Below are 25490 nucleotides of genomic sequence, written 5' to 3' on the forward strand. Positions count from 1 at the left end.
AAATTGCATGATAATATGTGCAAAGGTCATGTTCGTCATGTCAACTATTTTAAAGCGTTAAATTCGTCATCAAATACGCACAAGACGCCATGTAATAATCGATTTTACAAGCGGAGCTAAAGAAAAGCGTCAACGATTCTAAAAATGTTATTGCTACTAATGTTATTGTGAAGTAGTCTTCTCTGCCCTCGTCTTAGTTTTAATCAAATTATCAGCTGATTCTCCGGCTGATCTCCGATGGGCGGAAAATAGTTTGCGGCATTTCGGTTCTATTTGCGCACATTGATTTAAAGATTAAAGAGTCACGTCGGCAATTTATCATTTAATTAAAGGGCCTTTGCATCAATAGAATAAAACTTTTTCATACTCTCCGTATGAAATGACTCTTAAACAGTGAAACTTTAAATGGGAGAACAATAATCGAAAAAAGATTCAACACAAATCTTAAAATCAAAAACTTATTTAAACGCAAGTTTGGTACAAAGACTTACTAAATGCGAAATGTTCTATTTTTGCCTCCAACTTCATAACATATGGAAGGTTAAAGAAGTCAGGGGTCTGTTCCAGAGAACGATTTTGGGTCTGTCCTAGTATACGATTTTTGGACCCCCCCCTGCAGCGCTCGGCCCAGAAAGTGTTTTAACTAACCTAACCCGTGGCCCAAGCGCTCAGCCCCCTAGCCTGTCCTAGCCGCAGCGCTCGGCCCAGAAAATGTCTTAACCTATCCTAACCCTAAATAATAGTAAATAAATTCTAATTTGGTCATGTAAAAATTGATAGGAGGGGAGGGGGTCCAAAAATCGTTCACTAGGACGGACCTGATTTTTATTAACGTCACAGTAAAACTTATTTGTACTTTTTTCAGACTTTAAGAAGTGGAAATGATATTTTTTCTTCTCTTTCTTGTCCCGAGTGCCTGGGGGGATCAGAATGTTCTGGGCTGTGGAGGATTTATCAAAGCATCAAAATCTATAGATTTCTCTAAAATAAATGTCCAGTTGTTAACAAAGCAGGGAGGTCTGAAGTATGAGACCGACTGTGCCCCAAACAATGGTTACTATTTTATCCCTGTTTATGAGAAAGGAGACTATATATTGAAGGTTTCTCCTCCCCTTGGATGGAAGTTTACCCCTGAGGAAGTCAGCGTCACAATAGACGGAGAGACTGATGATTGTAGTCTCAACAAGGATATCAACTTTGTGTTTGCTGGATTTGGTGTTGTTGGACGTGTTGTAGCTGACGGGGCAGACAAGGGTCCTGAGGGTGTTGATATTGAGCTTATTACCGGAGAGGAGAAAGCTGTTGTTCAGAAAACTGTGACAGTAAAGGATGGAAAGTATGTTTTTACTGCGGTAGCTGGTGCCGACCACAAGGTTCGAGCACATCATCCCACCTGGCAGTTTGAGAAATCAGTCGGATCTGTTATTATCACAGGAGATAATGCGGCAGCGGAAGATCTTATTGTTGCCGGGTTTGATGTGAGTGGAAAGGTATTGGCTGGGGAGAAACCTATGGCTGGAGTAGAAATTGTTCTGTTTGGAAACAAAGCGTTGAAGAAATGCGCGGATAATTCCAAATCTGAAATTATCGGTCCAGCTGGGAGCATACAGTTGTGTAAAACCAGCACAAACAGTTTAGGAGAGTTTGTATTCCCTGTAGTACCTGGAGGAAAATATTTCCTTTTACCCTTTCACAAGGGTCAACACACTCAGTTTGAAGTAAGCCCCAAGCAGGTTGAGATAACAGTGGATCTTGGATCCGTGAAACTAAAAGATCCCTTTATAGTTGAAGGATTCTCAGTTAAAGGAAAAGTTCTTTCTGGTCCACATGGGAATAAACTTGCAAACACTGTTGTAACCGTATCAGGCCTCAAAACACACACCACTACAACTGACAAAAATGGTGAATACTTCATTGAGAAAATAGAAAGTGGGACGTACACAGTATCCGCAAAATTTGATGGCATTCAATTCTCTGACCTAACAGCTGAAATATCTCCGAGTAATCCCATTCTACCAGATTTAGTTGCTGAGAAGTATCTTGTTTCTGGACAGTTGGACTTCTCCACCGTTTCTCCGGACTCGTCCAGAAAGGTGAAATTAAGTTCAACTGGGAAGCCGGATATGTTAATATCTGTGGAAACTGGTGGACTATTCTCAATCTTTCTTCCTTCCGGTGCATTTTCCGTGTCTGTTGTACCCTCCAGTGTGGACACCAAGATGGGAATAGTGTTTGCTCCCCTTGCCCTGGATATCATTGTCAAATCTGAACCTATTGGAAAACTTTACTTTTCACCAGTTCGGGTAACCATTTCGGGGTCTGTTAGATGTACAGCCGAATGTCCATTCCTGACAATACAGTTAACCCCCGAAGGTCCGGGAGAAGTATCTAAACAAACTGTTGAAAAGGGAAAGTTTAGTTTCCAAAATCAACTTCCCGGAAAATACAGTATCGCTGTGGAGGAGGCAGGACTGTGTTGGGAGAAGCCCTCTATTGCATTCAACATTGAGTCTGAGTCGAAAGAGGATTTGGATTTTGTCCAGACAGGTTGGGGGATGGAGATACACTCATCTCATGAAACAATTCTCAAATTTAAGTCAAAGGATGAAAAAATAACAGGCAAGTGAAAAAGTTATTTTTTTTATTCGATGATGGTGATGGACCAAACCTATGTAGAGTAAAAAAAGTAAATGTTAGTTCCACATTTTTTTTTGTTACCAGAGGCCGAATTTAAATAATTTGAATCGCACCTAGACGTGATTCAAACATGAAACATGGTTCAACCTTGGTTGGTACAACTTGAAATTTTAATAAGCAGTTTTTTTTTAAAGATTTTAGCCAGTGCGCAATTTGAACCAGTGATTGGGAGTTCAGCAACACGGGTTAAGTTAATTGAATTCTGCCTCAGTAATTATTAAATTTGTTTTTCTAATAAAATTTATGTTCTTTATTTGTTATTCTAATTCTAATTTCGATCCTAGGATCTCTTGATATACCTGTTGGTCCTTCAAGTCATTGTCTCCCAGCTAATATAGAATTTATCTTCCAGTCCTCAGGTTGCCATCAGTTCCAGGTAATATTCAGAGGTGTATACTGTTTATTTTCTCGAAAAATCATTTATCTTCCCTGAATTTCGCTGAATTGGGGATAATTTAATTATTTTTAGGGGAAAATCAACGATCTTTTGGGGGGAAAAGTATAAAATATAAATGAAAATTTTTCCTTTTGATCTCCAATATTNCCCGCCACAGGGGGGTGTATTTCTGAATAATATACACCCCTGGGCCCTGGTATTCAATGATAAATAACCGACATCGATCAACAATGAAACTTTCATATCATAGGGAGAGAATAAAGGATTTATTCGAACTCCAAGCGACAAGTTTTCTCTGAGAGCTGAAAAACATCTTGTGTCAGGTTAGTTCAAATCTTTAATGAGCCCCCCCCCGCCCTCTATCACGGGGTATTTATTTATCTTTTATTGATTTTCTGTTCAATTGCTATACTGAAGCCTTATAGAGCATAGAAACAAATCATGAATATATTATAAAATAAATCCGCGTTTTTATCAATACAATGAATACAACTTTTCAACTTCAAGTTTTGATTTCTTACAAGGTTTTTTTTCTTATTACAAGTTTACTAGTGAACAAAGAGAAGCTGTTATTAAACAGATTCCCTGTTTCCGTGTTTATGTGTATCATGGTGTTTGAAAGCTTGGTAAAGATCAAAACCAAAAGTCGTCTTTATTGTAAAGATATACACGACAACAATTTTCGATAATTTTTAGGACGAGTAAGCTCTGTGGAGACTATTCCAGATCTTCAAATAATTGTTCATACAACTACAGAGGTTAAAACTATGGCGCTTACCCAGCCTGAAAACAAGGATGGACTTCATAGCTATAGGTACGGTTGGTTGGTTGGTTGGTTGGTTGTGGTTAAATTGGTGGAATGAGTAAGAAAAGGTTCATTAAGATATGTTGGTTTTCTGCGTCATCCATTTTACGGTTCGAAATAACGAAATAACGGCTTGAAATAGTTCACGACTTAAGTATCATCTCTTGTCAGATTAACATGTTTTGAAAAATCTATCCTTTTTATTAGTGGATCCTTCCCCTCCCCTTTACTTCTTCTACTCGGCGAGCTAATTAGATTTTTGAAAAATGATCATCCTTAACAATTTTTTTAGGTTTAACAATATTTATAAATTAAATAGATGATGGTCAAAGCAATTAAACAGGGGGCTAACACGTCTGCACACACCCAGTCCCGACTCCCGATAACGGTGCCACGACATTTGATCCAGCGACTGGTGATCCAGTCGACACTTGATCCGGTCATTACTGGATCACGACATTTGATCCTTGCGACATATGATCCAGTCGACCTTTGATCCATAAGAGAATATGGCCATTTGATCCAGGGTAAATTTAAAATTGAACGTTTTATTGTTTGTAACTTTGTATCCTACTGTTGTAGAAAATTTGTCAAAAAGTAAAACAAAGATAATTTTATTCTAAATTAATAGATTCAATAGGACAATCTAGGTTTTATGTAAAAGCTAATTTTTACATGATTAAAAAATATGACAATTTAGGTAAATTTACATGTTTACAATTTCAAAGCACTAGCAATTTCTGCCAAAGGTGTTGTATTGTAAAACCAAATTTTTAAATCTGGCATCTTTAGCTCGTACTTGTTGCCTTTCCTAGTTTTTACAGCCCTTGGTTGGAAGATCTGGTGTACATTTAGTTTTGATTATTTTAAAAAATGAATACCCTAAATCAAATCTATTTTTTTATTCTGGATCAAATGACGACTGGATCAGATGTTGCCTGGATCAAATAGCAACTGGATCAAGTGTTGACTGGATCACTTGTCGCTGGATCTCATGTCACTGTATCATTTGTCGTAGGATCAAATGTCGTGGTGCCCCTATAACCACCAATATGTTTTCGGTTCTGGAATTTTGTTGTGGACACCCTGTTCCTACACTCTACATATGAAATGCAGTGTATATGTGGTTTATTTGGCAGACTAGGCATGTCTTGGTTTTATATTTTGCTTTCGTTATTGCAGTCAGGAATGCTGATCCAATACAGCTGATCAAACTGTTTTTAAATGAGATGGGAAGGGTATGGGCCCGGGTGGGTGAAGATTTCTGCATTTATATTCTAAGCTAAATCTCCAATCTAGGCCTACCAGCATACATTTTTTCTACTTTTTATTTTCATTATTTCTTGGATGTCCTTAACTAATTCTGTTGACGTCGAGGATAATTTGGAGAAGTTGGAAGCTTGGAGAGGAGTAGGAAAAGGCGTATTGAGGAATTTTTCATTGCTGAAAAAAGCCTACTTGTTCCTCGATTTATAGTCATTTCCGATTTATATGTAAGCTATAGCTGGCAAACGGCTAGACCAAATTGGCTGAGATTTGTTTAAGGGAATCCATGGGTATCCCTCAGGGTAGGCTAAAAAATTTAATTTTTTTTTCAAGATCAACATTTTTTCAATTTTTCTTTTAATTCTACGGGCAGCACTGGGCACTTAATCTTGTAAAATATTAAAACTTTTTCGCTTTTCATGTTCTTAAAAATTTATTTTAAAATTTGTTTGTTTAGGTTTAGTTACTTGTCCAACCCTCACGAGGAGATAACTTTAGAACCAGGAGCAGCCAAGTTCTTGTTTAGTCCTACTAAACAATATATTTCGGTAGGATCACTTTATATTATTTACATGATACAGGGGTAAACATTTTTTTTGGTAAATCCCCAAAATTTGTTCTTAAAAGGACTGTAATCCAAAATGAATCTTCCAGGGGTGTAAACTGTATAATTTCTCGAAAAATCATTCCCTCTCCCTTGAAATTTTCATTTCCCCTCCCTGAAGTTATATAATATATATGCTTGCTTGGAGCGCAATTTTTAGGTTTTAATCGCTTAATTGGGGAAAATGTATGATTTATTTGGGAGATAAATAAATTTTTAGGTTAAAAGTATCTAAACGTAAGTAAGTAAACTTGCCTTTTCTCCAAGCAATTTTAAAAGCAGTTATGTATGGAAAAATTTGTCGTCTTTTGATGTACAATTTCTCATTTTTTCCCCTGATCATTAAAAAAAAATCATTATGAAAAATTGAAAGATCAAATAAAATTTTAAGTCGTTTTCTCTCTAAATGAAAAGTTACAGCCCGGATTTCCTTTTAAGTTTGCCTCGTAGAAATTCTTAGTTTTTTCAACCTTTTTATAAATCATATTTATCTAATTCTCTTCGTTTCCTTTTATCCCTAGAAATTAAAGTTGTGATTTTTTCCAGATTGAAGACGACTGTTTGTTAGATTCTGCGATATTTACAGCAACCCAGGTGAGCATATTATATGATAAACATAAATATAGGCAGTTTATCCACAAAGGATGAGGCTTATATGAAAAACTTCTGAAAGAAAAAATATGTAAGTTAAAAAATGGTAAAGTCTACTTTAAATAGATTTTTTAAATAGAAGCAATGATTTCGAAATGAAAGGATATGAAGTAGATACAATGATTTCGAAATGAAAGGATAAGAAGTAGATGCAATGATTTCGAAATGAAAGGATAAGAAGTAACAAGACTGACTTCTGAGTCGTCTCTGAAGTCTCATCCTTTGTAATTTCCGTCATTGATTCACATTTCACAACGATATTTGTTGCTAAGTAAATAACGTGTTTTTCATTTAGAAATAAATATTATTTAGGGATTGTTTATCTCCGGATCTATCCGTCCTATCCTAGAGGACGCAAGCATTGTACTAAGTTCTCCGAACCTTCCTCAACCTGTCTCAACCACAACTAACAGCAAGGTAACATGACAAAGGTCTTAAATTTGACTTAAAATTAACCCAAATTTTGTTTTGGAAAGATCCCGTAACAAGCAAGACATTTTTTAATATCTCTAAATGCTAAAAGCAGCCGGTTCTATTTTTGAATGTAGAATCATATAGTTGCCTAGGAGCTGGATATTTATGACCAGCAAGGCCGGAGATAAAAAAAAATCGGAGCCGACGCAGGCTACTTCTCAAAGGTTCCAAGCCTCCGGGAAGTGTTATCGACAATCTGACTTCATATCCTGCTCCTAGGCAACTATACGAGTCAATATTCAAAAATAGAAACGGCTGCTATTAATATTTACAGAAATATTACAAAATATCCCCCCCCCTTCCCCTCCGACACCTTCCTTTGTAAAAATATTGTTTGTGGGGAGCATGGGAGTAAATAATGTAGCTGATTTCAAAGCCTGTTTTAAACTTTTTTTGAGAAGTCGTTTTTTAGAAAATGGTGTTTTAAATTTGAAACGTGATGTAAGAAAATGTCATCAAATCTAATAAGTTCACAGTAAAAATGAATAAAAATAATTAGTAATGGGATAATCTAAAATTCTTGATCTCGATATCCACTATGACAACTTTTAAATTTAATGGATAAATGCTTGATTCCTCACTTTTAGTTATTCCTGAAAGGCACTATAAACGCGGGATATCCAAGAGGAATTAGTTAAATTAATGGTTCATAAAACCAAGGTATTGATCTCAGGGCTATAATTATAATCCTAAACAAATTTGATTTTTTATATTCTTGCTTGTTCAGGGAGAATACTCTCTTGGGCCATTCCCTCGGGATATAGAGTTTAGTGTACAGGCTGAAAAAGTGGGATATATACTCACTCAAACAGACAAGAAAGGTTAGTTTAATTCCTCGATACTACCTGCTATAACCAAAATTATTTCAGGTATGTATATTTTCTCAAAAACATTCCCCCTTTTGGAAAATCATTTTTTTAGTATATATGCTTGCGCGGAGTACTCCAAGAAAAAAATTTGGGTTTATTCTCTGAATTAGGGACAATAAATTGTTATTAGGGGAAAAAAATAGGAAAAAAATTTTAAAAAGAATGAAAAAAGTTGCCTTTTGATATATTATTTTTCTTTTTTTTTTCAAAATCAGCTAGTCATTTCTGAAAAAATCTGAAAAATTTACACCCCTTAATTATTTTTAGTAAAATATGTATCAACCGTGTTTTGGTTTATACGAAACTATTATTGATTTTAAAAATGTGCCAGAAAAGCAAAAAACTTGAGAATTCTTAGCATTTTGCTCACATTTTGAAATAAAGGATATTTTGATAAACAAACTGAAGAATTCCGACAAAGTATCTAGCTGGATGAAAATTTAAACATAACTCTATTATAAACCTGGTTAAATATTTAATTTATTAATGCCGTTTCTTTGTTTGTCTGATTGTTTGATTCCAATATACGTCAAAACGTCTGAACCGATCTGGCCCAATTTTGAGGGGCCTCGCGTGACCTGAGGGAAGGTTTATGGCTGATCGAATTTTCAAACATTTGCCTCTTAACAAAATTCGATTTTTAAAAATGTTGAAAATCCGCGAAATTTATTTTATAAAATCCGCGAAATATTTGTTTTTGTTTTACAATGTATTGTTTATAAAGAGAATATGTTCACAAGTGAAAAAGAAAATGGGTGCAAAGCGCTCTAAAGTCTAGTATTTATTATTTATTTAATTTTAATAATATCTAAAAATGTTTAGGGCACTTTTCTGCTAAAAAGTTGGCGTCAGTCGTTGTTAATGTAATGGACTCCAAGGGTGAAAAACTGGCTGGTAAGTTTTTTATTGCATTATTTTATATGCGTTTAAAACAGATCTTCTAAAGATATTTTTGAACTGTCTAGAAGCAGTTGTCAGCTTGTCTGGGGGTGAAGATAACTTCAGGTAACCAATCATTTAGACGTTGAAGATTTACTTTTAAGAGTGTTTATTTCTTTTTTCCCGGCCCCTTTCTAACAAAATGGTTTTCTCCCACTTAAACAATTTTTAAGTTTTTCTTTGAAAATAAAGTTCTTTTTATTTCTCTTTTAAAATTAAAAACAAGTTTTTTGAAAACTTAGTTACTAACTTGGAAAAAAAATTGTCGAAGCTTCGTTGGCCGATTTACAACGGTTTGAATTTTTATTTGAACATTTAAACATTCAGTTTTCTCTGTTGCATGAATCCGAAGTTACTGATTCAGAAAACCGCATTTGAAAATAATAAATTTTAAAATCCACTATCTTTGATTTGTCAGATGTTTAGAGGGTACCATTGTGATTCAGAAATGCCCGTCTATTAATTAAAGGTCACTAAAAATACGTCTAGAATTATACAATACCTTCAAGCTCTTAAAGGGACTGTAGGCGTAAATTCAAGTGGCCTTTCATGCAAAGATTGCAACGCCCAATTTACAAAGTTACCCTTGAAAGCTTTGTCTGATCAAGTAAGAATTAGATATCAATGTTTTTGTTTCTTTAAACTGTTTATTTTCATTTGCGGTTTCTCTTCAAAGCAGTGGAGAAACTCACTAAAAAAAACACTTCAAGTCAGGAAAACGACAATATCTTCCACACTTGTGATCAGATTAAGGTTTGAAGGGTACCGTTGTAAATCGTGCATTGCCAACTTGAATGGTCACTTGAAACTACTCTTACAGTCACTGTAATCTTTCTAAATGTAATATTATTGATCTTGAGTTAAATATTTGTGATGTTGCAGGACCAACCAGCAGACAGGTAGCAACGGTACCTTAAGCTTCCTCGCTCTCTCTCCTGGAGAATACTTCATCAAACCTATGCTCAAGGTACATTTTCTACTCAGGAATTTGTGGAGGGGGGAGGGGGGCTTAGCACCCCTGGGGCCTGAAATTTCCCTTGATTCCAAGATTTTACTGATCCAGGGAGGGACTGAGCCCGCCCCTCCCCCCTACCAGTGCACCTTTTGTACCGTCTTACTAAATTTCGACAAAAAAAAAATAAGCTTCAACTTTGTATTAAATGGGGTTTGGGGAAAATATTTACTCTTATAATTTTGCCATGTGTGGTAGTGAATTTTAGACACACGTCCCCCACTTCAGATATTTGGAGAAAAAGTCGAAAGGATTTTTGCCTCAACAGAGCATGTTATTATTTTGTGGAAAAACTTGTTTAGAGAAGTTATTTCCTGCAGAAAACTTATATATTTATCGTAAAATGACATTTTTACTTTCTCAGGAATACGAGTTCAATCCCAAGAGTAAACTTATCACAGTGAAAGAAGGAACGGAAGAAGTTGTTGAAATAGTTGCTACAAGAGTAGCATATTCTGCTACAGGGGTACTCACTGGGCTTAAAGGTAACAATTGCTACAAGAGTAGCATATTCTGCTAAAGGGGTACTCACTGGACTTAAAGGTAATAGTTGCTACAAGAGTAGCATATTCTGCTAAAGGGGTACTCACTGGACTTAAAGGTAATAGTTGCTACAAGAGTAGCATATTCTGCTACAGGGATACTCACTGGACTTAAAGTTAATAGTTGCTACAAGAGTAGCATATTCTGCTACAGGGGTACTCACTGGGCTTAAAGGTAATATTTGCTACAAGAGTAGCATATTCTGATACAGTGGTACTCACTGGACTTAAAGGTAATAGTTGCTACAAGAGTAGCATATTCTGTAAGTCCTCATTTATCTTTCCCGATTGAGAGTAACACACCCCACACATTAGATTAGTCTCATCCTTCAAATATACAGGGTGTCCCAATAAACATGGGAATTCAGTGATGAATTCGATATCGTAAACTTGAGTAAACTTGTCCGCCTTCACTGTTCATCTTGCGGAGACGTATAGACACATCTTTGCAGTCTTTTACCCTTTTCATAAAATAAACTTCAGCAGACATAACAATATTATGGCTTTTGAAATTAGCTATTACAATGCTAATTGATAACAAAGACGATATCGAATTCGTCACTGAATTCCCATGTTTTTGGGACACCCTGTAGCTGTGAGGTTAGTAAATATGGTAAATATTGGTGATGAGTAATTTTGTACCTTATAGGATTCGTGGATTGGTACCCAACTGCTCCTACAGGATGGGTCTTAAATCCTGCAAATCAAACTCACATGTTGAGAGAACTATCCCAATGTCTTAGACCTTAGATATTTCAAATTATGAATTTCGTTGGATCAAGGAATCGTAAGTTTAAAATATTAAAAGTTTACACCAAGTTATAGAGATATAGGGATTGGAACATTTGAGCTTGTGAAAAAGACACAATTACTTTATGAAAATTGTGCTGAAACTTTTAAGTTCAGTCACCAGCATTTGCACAACGATTTATGATGCATGTTAACTTGAGTGACTAGTACATGAAGTACATCGTCCCCTCAATTCTAATTCTGTAGAAGTTCTCCATGGATTTACATAAACAGATCGACAATGCTTATTTTTTTTTTTTAAAGATGATAAGATAATAAATGTTTTCTTTCTTGTGACTTAAACTCAAAGATAACTATTTGGGTTTGTGGACGTTCTTAAAATGATTAATGCTTCAAATGTGAAATTATCTTATCACCATTTCTTCTTCGTCCATTATAAAACTCGAAAGTTTCGCGGATTTTCCTATTTTTGTTGGTGACATGCAGAATCTATAGTTAATCTAAATATATATATAGCTGTAATCAATGTTTGTATGTCCGATCATGACTCATAAACCGCTGGACTCCCTGGACAGATTTGCCTCAAATTTTGATTTGGGAGCTAGGGAGTACGGGAATGTTCTTATAGCTTGATTTTGACATTCTAAGTTGAGTTGGTCGATTTTATTAGTAAAAAAGGTAAAAACCCTAATTTACAACCATGAGCGCGCGCGGGTAAACGGCGGGAGTAACTGAGTACCCTGGGTTTTCTAGCTAATACAAATATATATATATAGTAAGATTCTCTTTTGGGAAACTATAGGAAAGGCAGTGTACTGCCGATTAGCTAAAGCAATTATTGTGTATTCATCTATTTCAAAACTTAAACTTATTGAGCATCAAATATCAGAATTTCTTTGGGTTTATGAGGATAAGAAATGTTATTTAAACACAAAAAAAGGCTGTTAATACGAATGATAACTACAATTATTGTTGAATAAATTTGAGAAGAAGAAGATTAACATTTTCCTACTTAATTAGCAGAATCTCCCCTGACTATGTTTTAATTTAAGAAATTGTTGATAGATACTTAAATACAGTAAACATCTCAAACTAACTATCAGTGAGTTTAGGGGAGTTAGAAGATTTGCAGAGGCTGTTCAAAATACTTGATTTTTCTAATTTATGTTCCTTGATTTAGAATTGGTTATTATAAGGTTAGATACAGGGTGTCCATCGAAACATGACAGTTGGTGAATAATTTAAAATGTCTTCTTCCATAATTAAGTTGTTAAATACCAAAGAATTATAAGAATATTTCATGGTAGTCATATTTATAGTAAAATTGAGTTCAAAGTAAAATATATTTTAGTAAAAGATTTGAAAGAAAAAAATGCAAAAAGTCTTTAATTTCTATTACAGTATAGGAAAGGAAATTCCAAATGGAAAGTAAATTCCAAATTATATTTTATACTTACTGTCATGTTTCATGGGACACCCTGTACTATACGCTCCAAGATTGTATTGCATCCGCCCAACGTTACATCCGTCCAACGATACTTCGGACCCACCCGCACTTGGGTTTTTAGCAGATTGTATAGCTGCTGTTGGTCCGATGTGTACCCGACATGCAGTTTATCGGAAAAAGTTGAAAAAAGATAGTGTATCCGACCTTCTGTAGGTCGGTTGCACACTTCTGTAGGTTGGATGAAGACCTTTTTTTTAGCGCGGAAGCTGGATTTGTAGGGAAGATGAAAAACCGTAGTAGGTCCACATAAAACTAACTACAACGAAGCTGTCTGTATCGGATTACTTTCAATCGTTTTTTGATCTCTCATTCGAAATCTGTCAAAAATAGCGTTAGAGATTACATATACTTAAATATTTGAAATACACAGCCCAACAACAAAGGATAAAATAGCAGATACAAAAAATCTACATTCAAAAGGTAAAAATGTGTTCTAAAGTTAATACTAACTTTAGTTTCAACCAGGACCTTTAGTTTAACGTGGGTCGGATACACAATTTTTGTAGGTCGGATGCACAAATTTTATAGGTTGTATGAACATTTTTTGTAGGTCGGATGCACATATTTTATTGGTCGGATGAATTAGGTAAGGTTAAGTCTGGGCAGAGCGCTGTGGCTAGGGGGCCGAGCAATGCGTCCACATTATCAAATTGACAAAGTGTTAGCCGATATGTGAGAAGGTTAGGTTAAAACAATTTCTGGGCCGAGCACTGTGGCCACATTTATCAAATTGAAAAAGTGATAGCCGATCCGTGGGGTTAGGCTAGGTTAAGACGATTTCTGGTTAGCATATTCTGCTAAAGGGGTACTCACTGGGCTTAAAGTTAATAGTTGCTACAGGAGTAGCATATTCTGCTACAGGGGTACTCACTGGACTTAAAGGTAATAGTTGCTACAAGGACAGCATATTCTGCTACAGGGTTACTCACTGGACTTAAAGGAAATAGTTGCTACAAGAGTAGCATATTCTGCTACAGAGGTACTCAGTGGACTTAAAGGTAATAGTTGCTACAAGAGTAGCATATTCTGCTACAGAGGTAATTACTGGACTTAAAGGTAATAGTTTCTACAAGGGCAGCATATTCTTATAGCAGTACGTTTAAAACTAAACTGTAAATTTTGTTAGGGGTTAGATTTCAGGGGCTTCTTAAAAAGTTTAATTTAAACAAAATTGTTCAAGATTATTTTGAATTGTAGGCGACCCTGAACCAGGGGTAACTATTGAAGCTGTTGGGGTAGAAGAGGTTTGCCAAGGACATCAAGAAGAAGCAGTGTCTGGACAAGATGGAAAATTCAGGTTAATATTTCATTATTTAAAATTCGGTGTTAATGATCTCCAAACCTCGCAGAGTAAAAAAATAGGTTTTATTTCAACATTTTTGAAAATATATTTCGGTCGGGGTTTGCCCTCTTTAAGTTCTAACGATACAATAACCATCAAAATCAATATTGAAAAATGTAAAAAAAATCCCACGAAAATAAAAATAAAACTTTACAAAAAAACTTAAAGAATATTTATTTATTTTCAACACGTTTACGAAAATAAGATTTCAAACAAATGTTTGGCCCCTGGTAAGCACTTCCTTTAAAAAAATCTCTTGAAAAGTTTTTTTAGTATTTAGGACTGTTTGCGCGTAGTGAAAAGAATAATAATAAGCGTTTTCGCCGAATTCGAGAAATACTTTATTTTGGGTGACAATAAGCAGGAAAAGCTTGCCAGCTGGTAACCGTTTTTTTAATTTCACTTTAAGTCCTCATTTATCTTTCCAAATTGAGAGTAACACACCCCACACATTAGATTATTCTCATCCTTCAAATATAGCTGTGAGGTTAGTAAATATTGGTGATGAGTAATTTCGTACCTTATAGGATTCGTGGATTGGTACCCAACTGCTCCTACAGGATGGGTCTTAAATCCTGCAAATCAAACTCACATGTTGAGAGAACTATCCCAGCTATGAAGGCGATTAAGGTCTGTATTATTTTACTTTGTCATGATTTGATTTGATTTGATTTGATTTGATTTGTCAATGGGTATCGTTAGATTTTTTTCTTTCGTTTTTTGAGACTGGGTCATTCAAAATCTGAGGAAAATCCATGACTTCCGTGTGTGGCTGACTTGATAAATAATGCAGATCTGTAAACTGAATCCAGTTGCAAAAATCAATTTTAAAATTTTATTATTTGATATGAGTTGAAAATTACGAGCCTGGGGTTTATACTATGCTTTAATTTTTATAGTTATAGTATTTATTTTCTAACACAAAATACAAAATAATATTGTATGGTGGTTCAGCTTAAAATAAAACACAAAAGAAAATTTCTTATTAGCCAATTAAAAATATAATGTTTGATAATTTTGTTTTGATCGTATTTGTTGAACACTCAACTAAGTATATATTCATTGTGCATTTACAAGTAGATAATTAGTCAGCACTCAAATAATCAAAACATTTTCAGGAATGCATTCATTTAACTTATGAATACATATTCAACAAAAGTAGCAATGTATTCTCGTTGACTGTAGTAGACTTTGACATCCACCATTAACAGAGGGTGTGAACCCAGTCTTGTTGACTGTAGTAGACTTTGACATTTACCATTAGCAAAGGGTGTGAACCCATACTCGTTGTCTATAGTAGACTTTGACATCTACCATTAGCAAAGGGTGTGAACCCGTACTCGTTGACTGTAGTAGACTTTGACATCTACCATTAGCAAAGGGTGTGAACCCATACTCGTTGTCTTTAGTAGACTTTGACATCTACTATTAGCAAAGGGTGTATACCCATTCTTGTTGACAGTAAAAAGGGTTGCGGCCCTAGTCCTGAATATATTTGCAAGCCTTTTGCATGCTTTCTCTCAGAGAGAGGAGGTGTTGACACCTCAATTGCTTTCTACTTTTGATCTAGTTTAAAGAACTTGTATTCTTTTAACTGACCTAGTCATTTTTTAAATTCGGTTATTGATTTGTTGACAAAATTATTTATTATCTGTTGGTCGGTTGGTTAGTTATTTGCCTGAAAAAGTTAGTAAGTTGGCTAATCAGTTGATTTATTGTTTGATCGAATGATTAAATGAGTTATTGATTGAATGATTGTAGATATGGCTGATTGATTGATTGATTGATTGATTGATTGTTCAGGTGGAGGAAGGTGATGTATCTGGGGTTGAATTAATCGCACTAAGACCGAGGACCACCATGGATGTCAGTCTTGATTGATTGATTGATTGTTCAGGTGGAGGAAGGTGATGTATCTGGGGTTGAATTAATCGCACTAAGACCGAGGACCACCATGGATGTCAGTCTACTTGTTAAGGTAAATCTTGTTAAACTAGGCTTTTAACTTTTTTTAATTGTGCAGCTCTCTATCGATGGGAGGAAGGCCAACCACATCAATCTCTAGTCCGAACCACATTCTCCTCATTTTCTCGTCCTGGTGTAGAATGCCGCAAAAAATTCCAAGTTTATAGAACTTCAATCTTTTTTGTTAACTTTAGTGAAAACCATAGAATTTTTCCGGGTGGTTCCATGGGAAAAATTATAGGCAGAGGTATGCCGAATATTTTGCTATTTTTTTCATATCACGAAGGTTAGCCATTACGGAGGCAGAAGAGATTTAAGTTTTACCTAAATAAAGTTTGACATCATTCTCATGGGTTTGAAGATTCCAACATTATATAATCATTGCAATACTTTAGTCCATCCATATTTTATGCCCTAACGTGGCCAGATTTTTAAAAAATAGTTTTATCTTCAAGAATTGGAAACTTTTTAACACAAAATAATCGAAGGACGAGGATTCCGAGGTGGTTCGGACGAGAAAATGAAGAGAATGTGGTTCGGACTAGAGATTGATGTGGTTGGCCTTCCTCCCCTCCTCTATCTGTGAAGCATCTTCTCTTTGTACACTATAAAACAATAACAAAAAAGAGTTTGCGGATTTGTTAAAAATTTTCACGCATTTTCAAAATTCAAAAATCAAAGACACAAATTTTTGTAATTTTGAGCATCCATATTATGGATGCTCAAAATGGATTACATAAACCTTCCCTGGGGTCATGTGAGGTCCCACGCAAAATTTGGGCCCAAATGGTTCTGCCGTACTTACGTTTAATGGATACAAACGGACAAAGAGACAAGCAAAGTATAGATATAGATGTAAATGTGAGGTAGAGAGTGGCAAAATTGTACTGATCAAACAGATTTTCATAAAAATGCAATGAATTTATCTTAGATTTTTAAGACTTTAACTGAAAAAAAACCGTTCACTAGGTGAAGAAGGACAACATCAAGAACGTGAAGGCTAAGCTCTACTGCTCTAACTCCGACTCTCCCCTGCACACTGTGAAGTTGGACACCATCAAGTTTGTTATATTCCCGTCTATACCTGCTGATGGGTCAACTTGCTCCATTCATGTTGAGGTAATGTAATTTTAACTCTTTTGTTATTTGACTTCAGGGTGGGGGGCATAATTATTTTTTGTTTCATACTTATACTTCACTTTAGCTGGAAAGTTTTTCTGTTTTTTTTTCAACTTGCCTTTTTAAACTTACCTCTAAGTTCGTTTCCGCACATACATTTCTGACATTCTGGTAGGGGGAGAACTTAGTTTTGAATATGGGGGCAAGGCCGGGAAGATTTTCATCAAAATATATAGGCTTATTTTGACTTAACACTGTTTGTTAACTGCTTTATTTTTATTCAACAAAAATATTGCCGAAAATTAAGCGAGTCCCATTTATCCAGCCGATAAGCATTTTTACTATTTTTTTAGTTCTGGATCAAAATCCAGTTTTTAAAATTTATAAAACAAAACACAAAATTATGATTTTGTAGGCGAATTCTATACATGTGAACCAACGAGTTAAGGGGCAGAAAATACAGTTTGTAGCAGACAAACCCTTCGATCATTACACTGTAGAGTAAGTTTTATTAAATACTAGAAATTGTAAAGTGGGACCTAAAAAGCCATGGAATATGAAGACGACAGTTAAACTCTAGTTATAATTTCAAGAAGGCCTTTGACAATTAAACACGGCTATTGGTCTACAGACCCATTTCACGCGTAGAATACACAAAAGATTGCTTATATGTCATATTCCTATTCCACAGTTTTATGGGTCCCACTGTATTGGTTTCACCTCCTCAAGAAATAAAATTTAATTTTTAACCAACTTCATCAAATAATTACTAACAATCAAAATTAAAATTGATTCATGAAGCCTAAGATGATTGAGCATCAAAACATAATTCTAAAATGCAGTGCTTAGGATCCGGATCCGTTGGATCCTCAACATTTTGGCTTCCTGGATCCGGATCCAAGGGGAAAATATCAACCAAAAACTAAAACAAAAATATTTTGCTCTTAAAGCCCAAATCCGAATTGTTAAAAAAGGGTATTATCAAAAATTTTCTAATCTCTAAATAGTTTCAGTATAAGATTAACCAAAAAAAGAAGAAAAATAATTTGAAAATTCTTTTGTTGAGAAAATCAATGAAATAATTGATTTTAAGTTTGGATGTTGAGAGTAACTTAGCCAGAGGTGAGATGGGTCAATCAAGTTGGGCGACCCTTCCTCTTCTTGTTCTCCTGGTGACAGCTGTTCTTCATTGGGAGAAGGTAGAAACAATTTTTGATTGAAGAGATTTCATTCATTTTAGGGTTGGGCGTTGTTCCTGGTGAACGATTGTTCACTCACTGAACGAACGGAACGAGCGATTTAAAAAAAAAGTAGGAACACGCCCAGTCCCAAGGTCTTAGCGTCGTTCTTCGGGAACGATAGTTCTTTCACGGGAACGAACGGAACGGAATGAACTCTTTCAAGAAAGTAGAAACACGCCCAGCCCCAAGGGCTAAGCGTCGATCATTGGGAACGATAGTTGTATCACGGGAACGAACGGAACGGAACGAACAATTTTAATAAAGTAGGAACACGCCCACTGCCCAGTCTCATTCATTTTAAAGACCTTTCTGCTTTCAACCTGTAGAATGTGTTTGATAGATTTTGTAGATTTTTGAACAATTTATATTTTTTAATTTGTTTAGGTTAGTCCATATATGGCTAGCCTTGGAGAACAGGTTGAGAGGACAGTCATGAACCGGAGGCCAAGACCAACCCACCAGAGGTCAGAGGAAGCCGAGATGTCCAAGGAGGATATAGACAAGGCTGTTAAGTTTGTGGAGGCCAGTACTAGGAAGAAGAAACCTCGCAAGATCTAAGCGAGGCCATTTATTAAAATATTGGTTCTTTCACGAAACTTAACACCCCAGGGGTGTATATTTCACGAAATTGAACATCCCAGGGGTGTATATTTCACGAAATTGAACATCCCAGGGGTGAATATTTCACGAAATTGAACACCCCAGGGGTGTATAATTCACGAAATTGAACACCCCAGGGGTGTATATTTCACGAAATTGAACACCCCAGGGGTGTATATTTCACGATATTGAACACCCCAGGGGTGTATATTTCACGAAATTGAACATCCCAGGGGTAAATATTTCACGAAATTGAACACCCCAGGGGTGTATATTTCACGAAATTGAATGAATTTTCACAAAGGGGTGGGGCAATGGCAATAAAAATTATTTTCGGGAAAATATACACCCTGGAACATCCTTGGTTTTAGTTATACTCAGCATTTCGATCTCTTTAATTGTTATTGAAATTATTATGCAATTAAACCTGTTTTTCTTAATATCTTTTTAAATCTTTTGTTAAATCAAATTCAATAAAATTAATTAATTTCATCCAACTAGAGAACATTGTTAAAACCTAGTTATGTGTGTACACTGTTCAGTGTGCGATCTTACATTTTTATTATTACTTCCATCATACAGTGGTAGGCGATTATATCAATATAATAAAGACGACTTTATTATTTTATTTTTGATTGTTAAAAAGTTTTTTTCGAATGACAAGTTTACAAGTAATCAAAGAGAAGCTTTTTTAATTGAGAGCTTCTATTGGCCTCTTTATTTATTTGAATCCATGCTTTTAATAGCTTGGTTAAAATCAAATTTGAAATCAAAAGTCGTCTTAGTTGTATTCATATAATCGCCTACCTTACCAGTGTAGTATTGAAAGTAAAATTTTCAAATGTATTTCAAGTAACCCTCACGCGGCACATGCCTGATTCACGAGGGTAATATTAATAATAATATGGTAGGATGATCATTTTAGGTACTTTTAAACTGTTTGAGAAGAAGTTTCTCTGCCTGAGTCTTTTGATCCTAAACTTACTAGTTTCTTAATTCAAATTAGAGCTAGGATGTATATGTATAGTATTCACCCGTCTACAAGCCGATGATGAAAATTATTTCTAGGGCGGACTACGAAAGTAAATCTAAAATCAATGGATTTTGTCGTTTTTCTGGTTCGTTGTAATATGTATATTTTCTCAACTTCCTTCATTGTTTCTGCTGCAGAAATCTACCAATTTGTAAGAGAATTGCGATTTAAAATCAACAATTTTCGGGCTGAAAAACTAGGATAGCTGATTTTTTTTTCAACGGTTTCATGGTTATTCTTGAAACGAAGGGTCACTTTTATCTATACTTTTTAATACACTAATCGTCTCTTTAAACAAAATTTTGCGGGGACATAAGACTTAGGCACCATCTGAATTTTTGAATTTTGAATTGCCCTATTTGCTAGGCAAATGAATTGAGCCACTCTAATTTTCTGATCCTTATTTCTTATTTATGTCTTAGACCTTAGATATTTCAAATTATGAATTTCGTTGGATCAAGGAATCGTAAGTTTAAAATATTAAAAGTTTACACCATAATCTCTATGGATTAGAACATTTGAGCTTGTGACAAAGACTAAATTACTGCATGAAAATTGTGTTCAGAAACTTAAAAGATCAGGCACCAGCATTTAAAGTGTGTATTTATTTTTAAACGTTTTTTTTAAGATCTAAATGTTTATTTTGTAAAATTATAACATAAAGCATTATTGGTTTAAAAATATGTATATATTCTAAATATACATGTTTATAATGACATTTTACATTTATATATATTTTACACTGTCTATTAAACAAAGATTTGTTCTCGAATGTGCGTGAACCAAATCACATCCTTTCATGCTGGAATCTTTTGAGACAAAGCAGGTATAGAAATCCCCCACTTTTGCTCTTGTTCTTACACTTGTCAGAAGTACAATATCCAAACATACTGTAGGAACTGGATGAGGGTGCTAGGTTAGATTCAGTGGTAGATTTGTTGGATCCATGAAATAAAGCTCCTACTGTAGAGGAACCATCACCAGGGGCTCCTACTGTAGAGGAACCATCACCATGGGCTCCTACTGTAAAGGAACCATCACCAGGGGCTCCTACTGTGGAGGAACCATCACCAGGGGCTCCTACTGTAAAGGAACCATCACTAGGGGCTCCTACTGTAGAGGAACCTGCACCAGGGGTTTTTAGTTTTGAAAAACTTGGTCCTTCTTTACCGAAACCTGCTCTGTGGGTTCTAAAAGCTCAAAGGGAAAACTGGTCTCAGAGCTCTGGATCCTGGAAGATTTCCTCTATGGGTTCCTAATCCAGTAGAACCCGCTCTAGGGGTTCCTACGCCATCAGAAACTGCTCCAAGTTTTCCTCCTTGACCTGCACCTGTTCTTTTGGATCCTAATTGGCAGAAATCTTCCCTGCTGGTTCTTTCTTTGGTTAGGACCATTCTAGGGGCTTTGGCTGTACTGCTCCAAGGTCAGGAACTGCTGCAGAAACTGCTCCGGGGGTTCCATTTATAGGCCTTAGGATTTCTATTCTTCTCTTTATCCTTCTCCGCCGGTTTCGATTCTGAGTTTGTGTTTTTTGTTTCTCCTGGTTCCATCCTGATGACAGAGAATCCCCGGACAAGTGAAGAGGTGAATCTGTGAGTGTGAAAAACTCCTGACCTCCCCAATACCACAGGTTTAGTGTAGCATCTAGGCCTGATAGAGAATACTGATGATAAAAGTCTAGGATCCTTTGTCTGAGTTCCATAGTAACCGTAAGGTGTAATTCAACTGATTCAGCTGACAGATCGTACTGCAGCCGATATATGTATACATGTCGACAATAGAAAGGGTGGGGTGGAACGTTTATCAATACCACACAAGACACAACAAATGTGAAGTGCAAACAGACCATCAAATGCCCTTCAATATTACTTTATTGTCGTCTCCCTAATCTAAAGTTTTCTGGTTATCACTGTATGTGTCCTCGTACATAATTATTGAGTGCTATTTTTATTTGCACAACGATGATAACAGATATAACGTGATTGACTAGTACATCGTCCCCTCAATTCTAATTCTGTAGAAGTTCTCCATGGATTTACATAAACAGATCGACAATGCTTATTTTTTTTTTTTAAAGATGATAAGATAATAAATGTTTTCTTTCTTGTGACTTAAACTCAAAGATAACTATTTGGGTTTGTGGACGTTCTTAAAATGATTAATGCTTCAAATGTGAAATTATCTTATCACCATTTCTTCTTCGTCCATTATAAAACTCGAAAGTTTCACGGATTTTCCTATTTTTGTTGGTGACATGCAGAATCTATAGTTAATCTAAATATATATAGCTGTAATCTCTGTTTGTATGTCCGATCATGACTCATAAACCCCTGGACTCCCTGGACAGATTTGCCTCANCATCATTTTAAAGGTCCATATATATATATATATACATTTAAGGTTTTTTACTTTTAGAATGCTTGGCAAGAATATTAGATACTTCAGTATTGCTATAATGTTGTCTTCCCATTCCATTGTTTTCTGGTTATCACTGCATTAGGTAAGGTTAAGTCTGGGCTGAGCGCTGTGGAGGGGGGCCGAGCATTGCGGCACATTTATCAAATTGACAAAGTGATAGCCGATCCGTGGGGTTAGGCTAGGTTAAGACGATTTCTGGGCCGAGCGCTGCATCCACATTTATCAAATTCTTCCCATTCCATTGTTTTCTGGTTATCACTGCATTTTTCGGATTTAAATGAAAGAATTTATTTCGTTAAAAGTATCTTTGGAGAAAATATTTTTTGATTTTTTTCAACATTTTTCGAAATTGATTTGAACTCCTTGAACCCCCATGATGAAAAATTACTGAGATGTAACACTTTACTGTACTTTAAGATCTCAACAGGACGATGATTTATTGAGAATTAAAAAAAAGAACATTTTTCTACTAGAATTTTAGCTGTACTTCCGGCATATATAGATTGAATCCTAAATTCTTTTTTGAAATTCTAGTTATGTCTCTCAAAAATTTGTAAGTTGTACTTAAATATAATATGTGTTTCAGTGTTTCAATATTGATGTGGGTAAAAATGTTTTGGTTGCGAAAAACCATTTTGAAATTTGAAGAAAATCCGCGTACATCTTTTTAATTGAAATAACATAATTAAGATGAAGGTTTCCCCCTATTAATTAATTAACAAATAGAGAAGATAACAGTTGAGGGAATATTTTCACATTAAATAATTCTAGAAACTTAAATTCTGAAAGGGCATGAAAGAGCTTATGATAATGTTGAAAGCTCTCCAGCCATTAATCTAAAAATCATATTATTTAAACTTTTTACATTTTTGTAAACATCAGCATTCTCAAGATGAAAAGTATGTACATCAATCAGTTTTCTTATTTTCTAATATATCCTTCTCTTTCCTTTCTTCACTCTTTTTTACCTTTCCATCCTTCTCTACCTTTCTATCCTTCTCTACATTTCTATCCTTCTCTTTCCTTTCTTCACTCTTTTTTACCTTAACATCCTTCTCTACCTTTCTATCCTTCTCTACATTTCTATTCTTCTCTACCTTTTTATCCTTCTCTACCTTTCTATTCTCCGCTACCTTTATATCCTTCTCTACCTTTCCATCCTTCTCTACCTTTCTATCCTTCTCTACCTTTCTATCCTTCTCTACCTTTCTAACCTTTTCTATCTTTCTATCCTTCTCTACCTTTCTATCCTAATCTTTACCTTTGTATCCTTCTCTACCTTTGTATCCTTCTCTACCTTTCTATCCTTCTCTTCCTTTCTATCCTTCTCTATCTTTCTATCCTAATCTTTACCTTTCTATCTTTCTCTACCTTTCTATTCTTCTCTACTTTTCTATCCTTCTCTACCTTTTCATACTTCTCTACCTTTCTATCCTTCTCTACCTTTCTATCCTTCTCTACCTTTACATCCTTTCTCTACCTTTCTATCCTTCTCTACCTTTCTTCTCTACCTTTCTATCCTAATCTTTACCTTTCTATCCTTCTCTACCTTTCTATCCTTCTCTAACTTTCTTCTCTACCTTTCTATCCTAATCTTTACCTTTCTATCCTTCTCTACCTTTCTATCCTTCTCTACCTTTCTTCTCTACCTTTATATCCTTCTCTACCTTTCCACCCTTCTCTACCTTTCTATCCTTTTCTTACCTTTATTCTCTACCTTTCTATCCTAATCTATACCTTTTTATCCTTTTCTACCTTTCTATCCTTCTCTACCTTTCAATCCTTATCTACCTTTCTATCCTAATCTTTACCTGTCTATCCTTCACTACCTTTCTATTCTTCTCTACCTTTCTATTCTTCTCTACCTTTCTATCCTTCTTTACCTTTCTATCCTTCTCTACCTTTCTAACCTTCTCTACCTTTCTTCTCTACCTTTCTATCCTTCTCTACCTTTCTATCTTTCTCTACCTTTTTATTCTTGTCTATTTTTCCATCCTTCTCTACCTTTATATCCTTCTCTACCTTTCTATCCTTCTCTACCTTTCTAACCTTCTCTACTTTTCTAACCTTCTCTACCTTTCTTTTCTACCTTTCTATCCTTCTTTACCTTTCCATCATTCTCTACCTTTCTATCCTTCTCTACCTTTCTATCCTTCTCTACCTTTCCATCCTTCTCTACCTTTCTATCCTTCTCTACCTTTCTATCCTTCTCTACCTTTCCATCCTTCTCTACCTTTCCATCCTTCTTTACCTTTCTATCCTTGTATCATTATGTATTAAATTTACCTGTGCAATTCTTTTTAACTTTTTTTTACATTTGAGAAAGTTTTTCAAAATTGTGCAACGTGAATCGAATATCTGCATACGAAGCATATTCATCCTTCAAGAATAAAATTATTCAATCCTATTCATTTATATGTTCACTGATGTGTGCAAAGAAATATTGGCGAGTGTGCGGATCCAAATTTTGCATTTTTAAATATGCACGCTTTTGTTTCTAGCGTTAGAGGAGCCTATATCATCTTTACATGGTTGCAAAAAAATAGGAATGTGTAGGAGCGAAGATTTAAATTTTATTTTCTTAATTCATATTTACATAATAATGATATTGAAAATTTGTTGCTAAACAAAAAGTACAGCTGCAGTGTAATATAAGAATTATTAGACTAAAAAATCTACTCATCCATGAAGAATAATACAGGTGCAGTGTAATATAAGAATTATTAGACTAAAAAATCTACTCATCTATGAAGAAAGTACAGCTGCAGTGTAATATAAGAATTATTAGACTAAAAAATCTACTCAACCATGAAGAATAATACAGCTGCAGTGTAATATAAGAATTATTAGACTAAAAAATCTACTCATCCATGAAGAAAGAATTCTAAAATTTCAATTAGACCTTTTCTTTCAGGAAAGCACATAAAAAAACTATATCTGTTACAAATACATAGTCATCATGCTCAAAAAGTGTATCCGTGTAAAACATATGTTTTTAAATTCAGACAATTGTTTGATTTTTTAACATGCGCACTACAGCCAGTTAGTTCCACAGAGTTAAGTTTCGAAATTGTATCTTCTTCAAATATATATTCCTTTCTTTTCTTCAAGGGTTTCTCCTTTCTCATGACATTTATATTCCTTCTTCATATCTTACATTCAAGTTTCGTTCTTTTTGTATCACTATCTGCAGTACACTATCTGCAGTACACTGTCTTCAGTACACTATCTGCAGTACACTATCTGCAGTACACTATCT

General features: G+C 35.1%; 1 protein-coding gene across 1 annotated transcript; it reads left to right on the forward strand.

Moving 5' to 3' along the window:
* Positions 1-385: 385 nt before the first annotated feature.
* LOC111697553 (nodal modulator 3-like) lies at positions 386-19272 on the forward strand. Its single transcript, XM_023467590.1, is given in 21 exon segments — positions 386-540; positions 866-2619; positions 2982-3073; positions 3345-3417; positions 3791-3908; positions 5623-5713; positions 6316-6363; positions 6733-6837; positions 7622-7715; positions 8586-8657; positions 8729-8768; positions 9585-9669; positions 10079-10199; positions 13711-13810; positions 14383-14485; positions 15659-15740; positions 15742-15833; positions 16790-16939; positions 17355-17440; positions 18033-18138; positions 18565-19272. Coding segments are annotated over 20 exon segments (3570 nt in total). The 5' UTR covers positions 386-540; positions 866-881; the 3' UTR covers positions 18739-19272.
* The last annotated feature ends 6218 nt before the right edge of the window (positions 19273-25490 follow it).

Source organism: Eurytemora carolleeae, unplaced genomic scaffold (assembly GCF_000591075.1).
Source record: "Eurytemora carolleeae unplaced genomic scaffold, Eaff_2.0 scaffold54, whole genome shotgun sequence".
NCBI classification, from domain to species: domain Eukaryota; kingdom Metazoa; phylum Arthropoda; class Copepoda; order Calanoida; family Temoridae; genus Eurytemora; species Eurytemora carolleeae.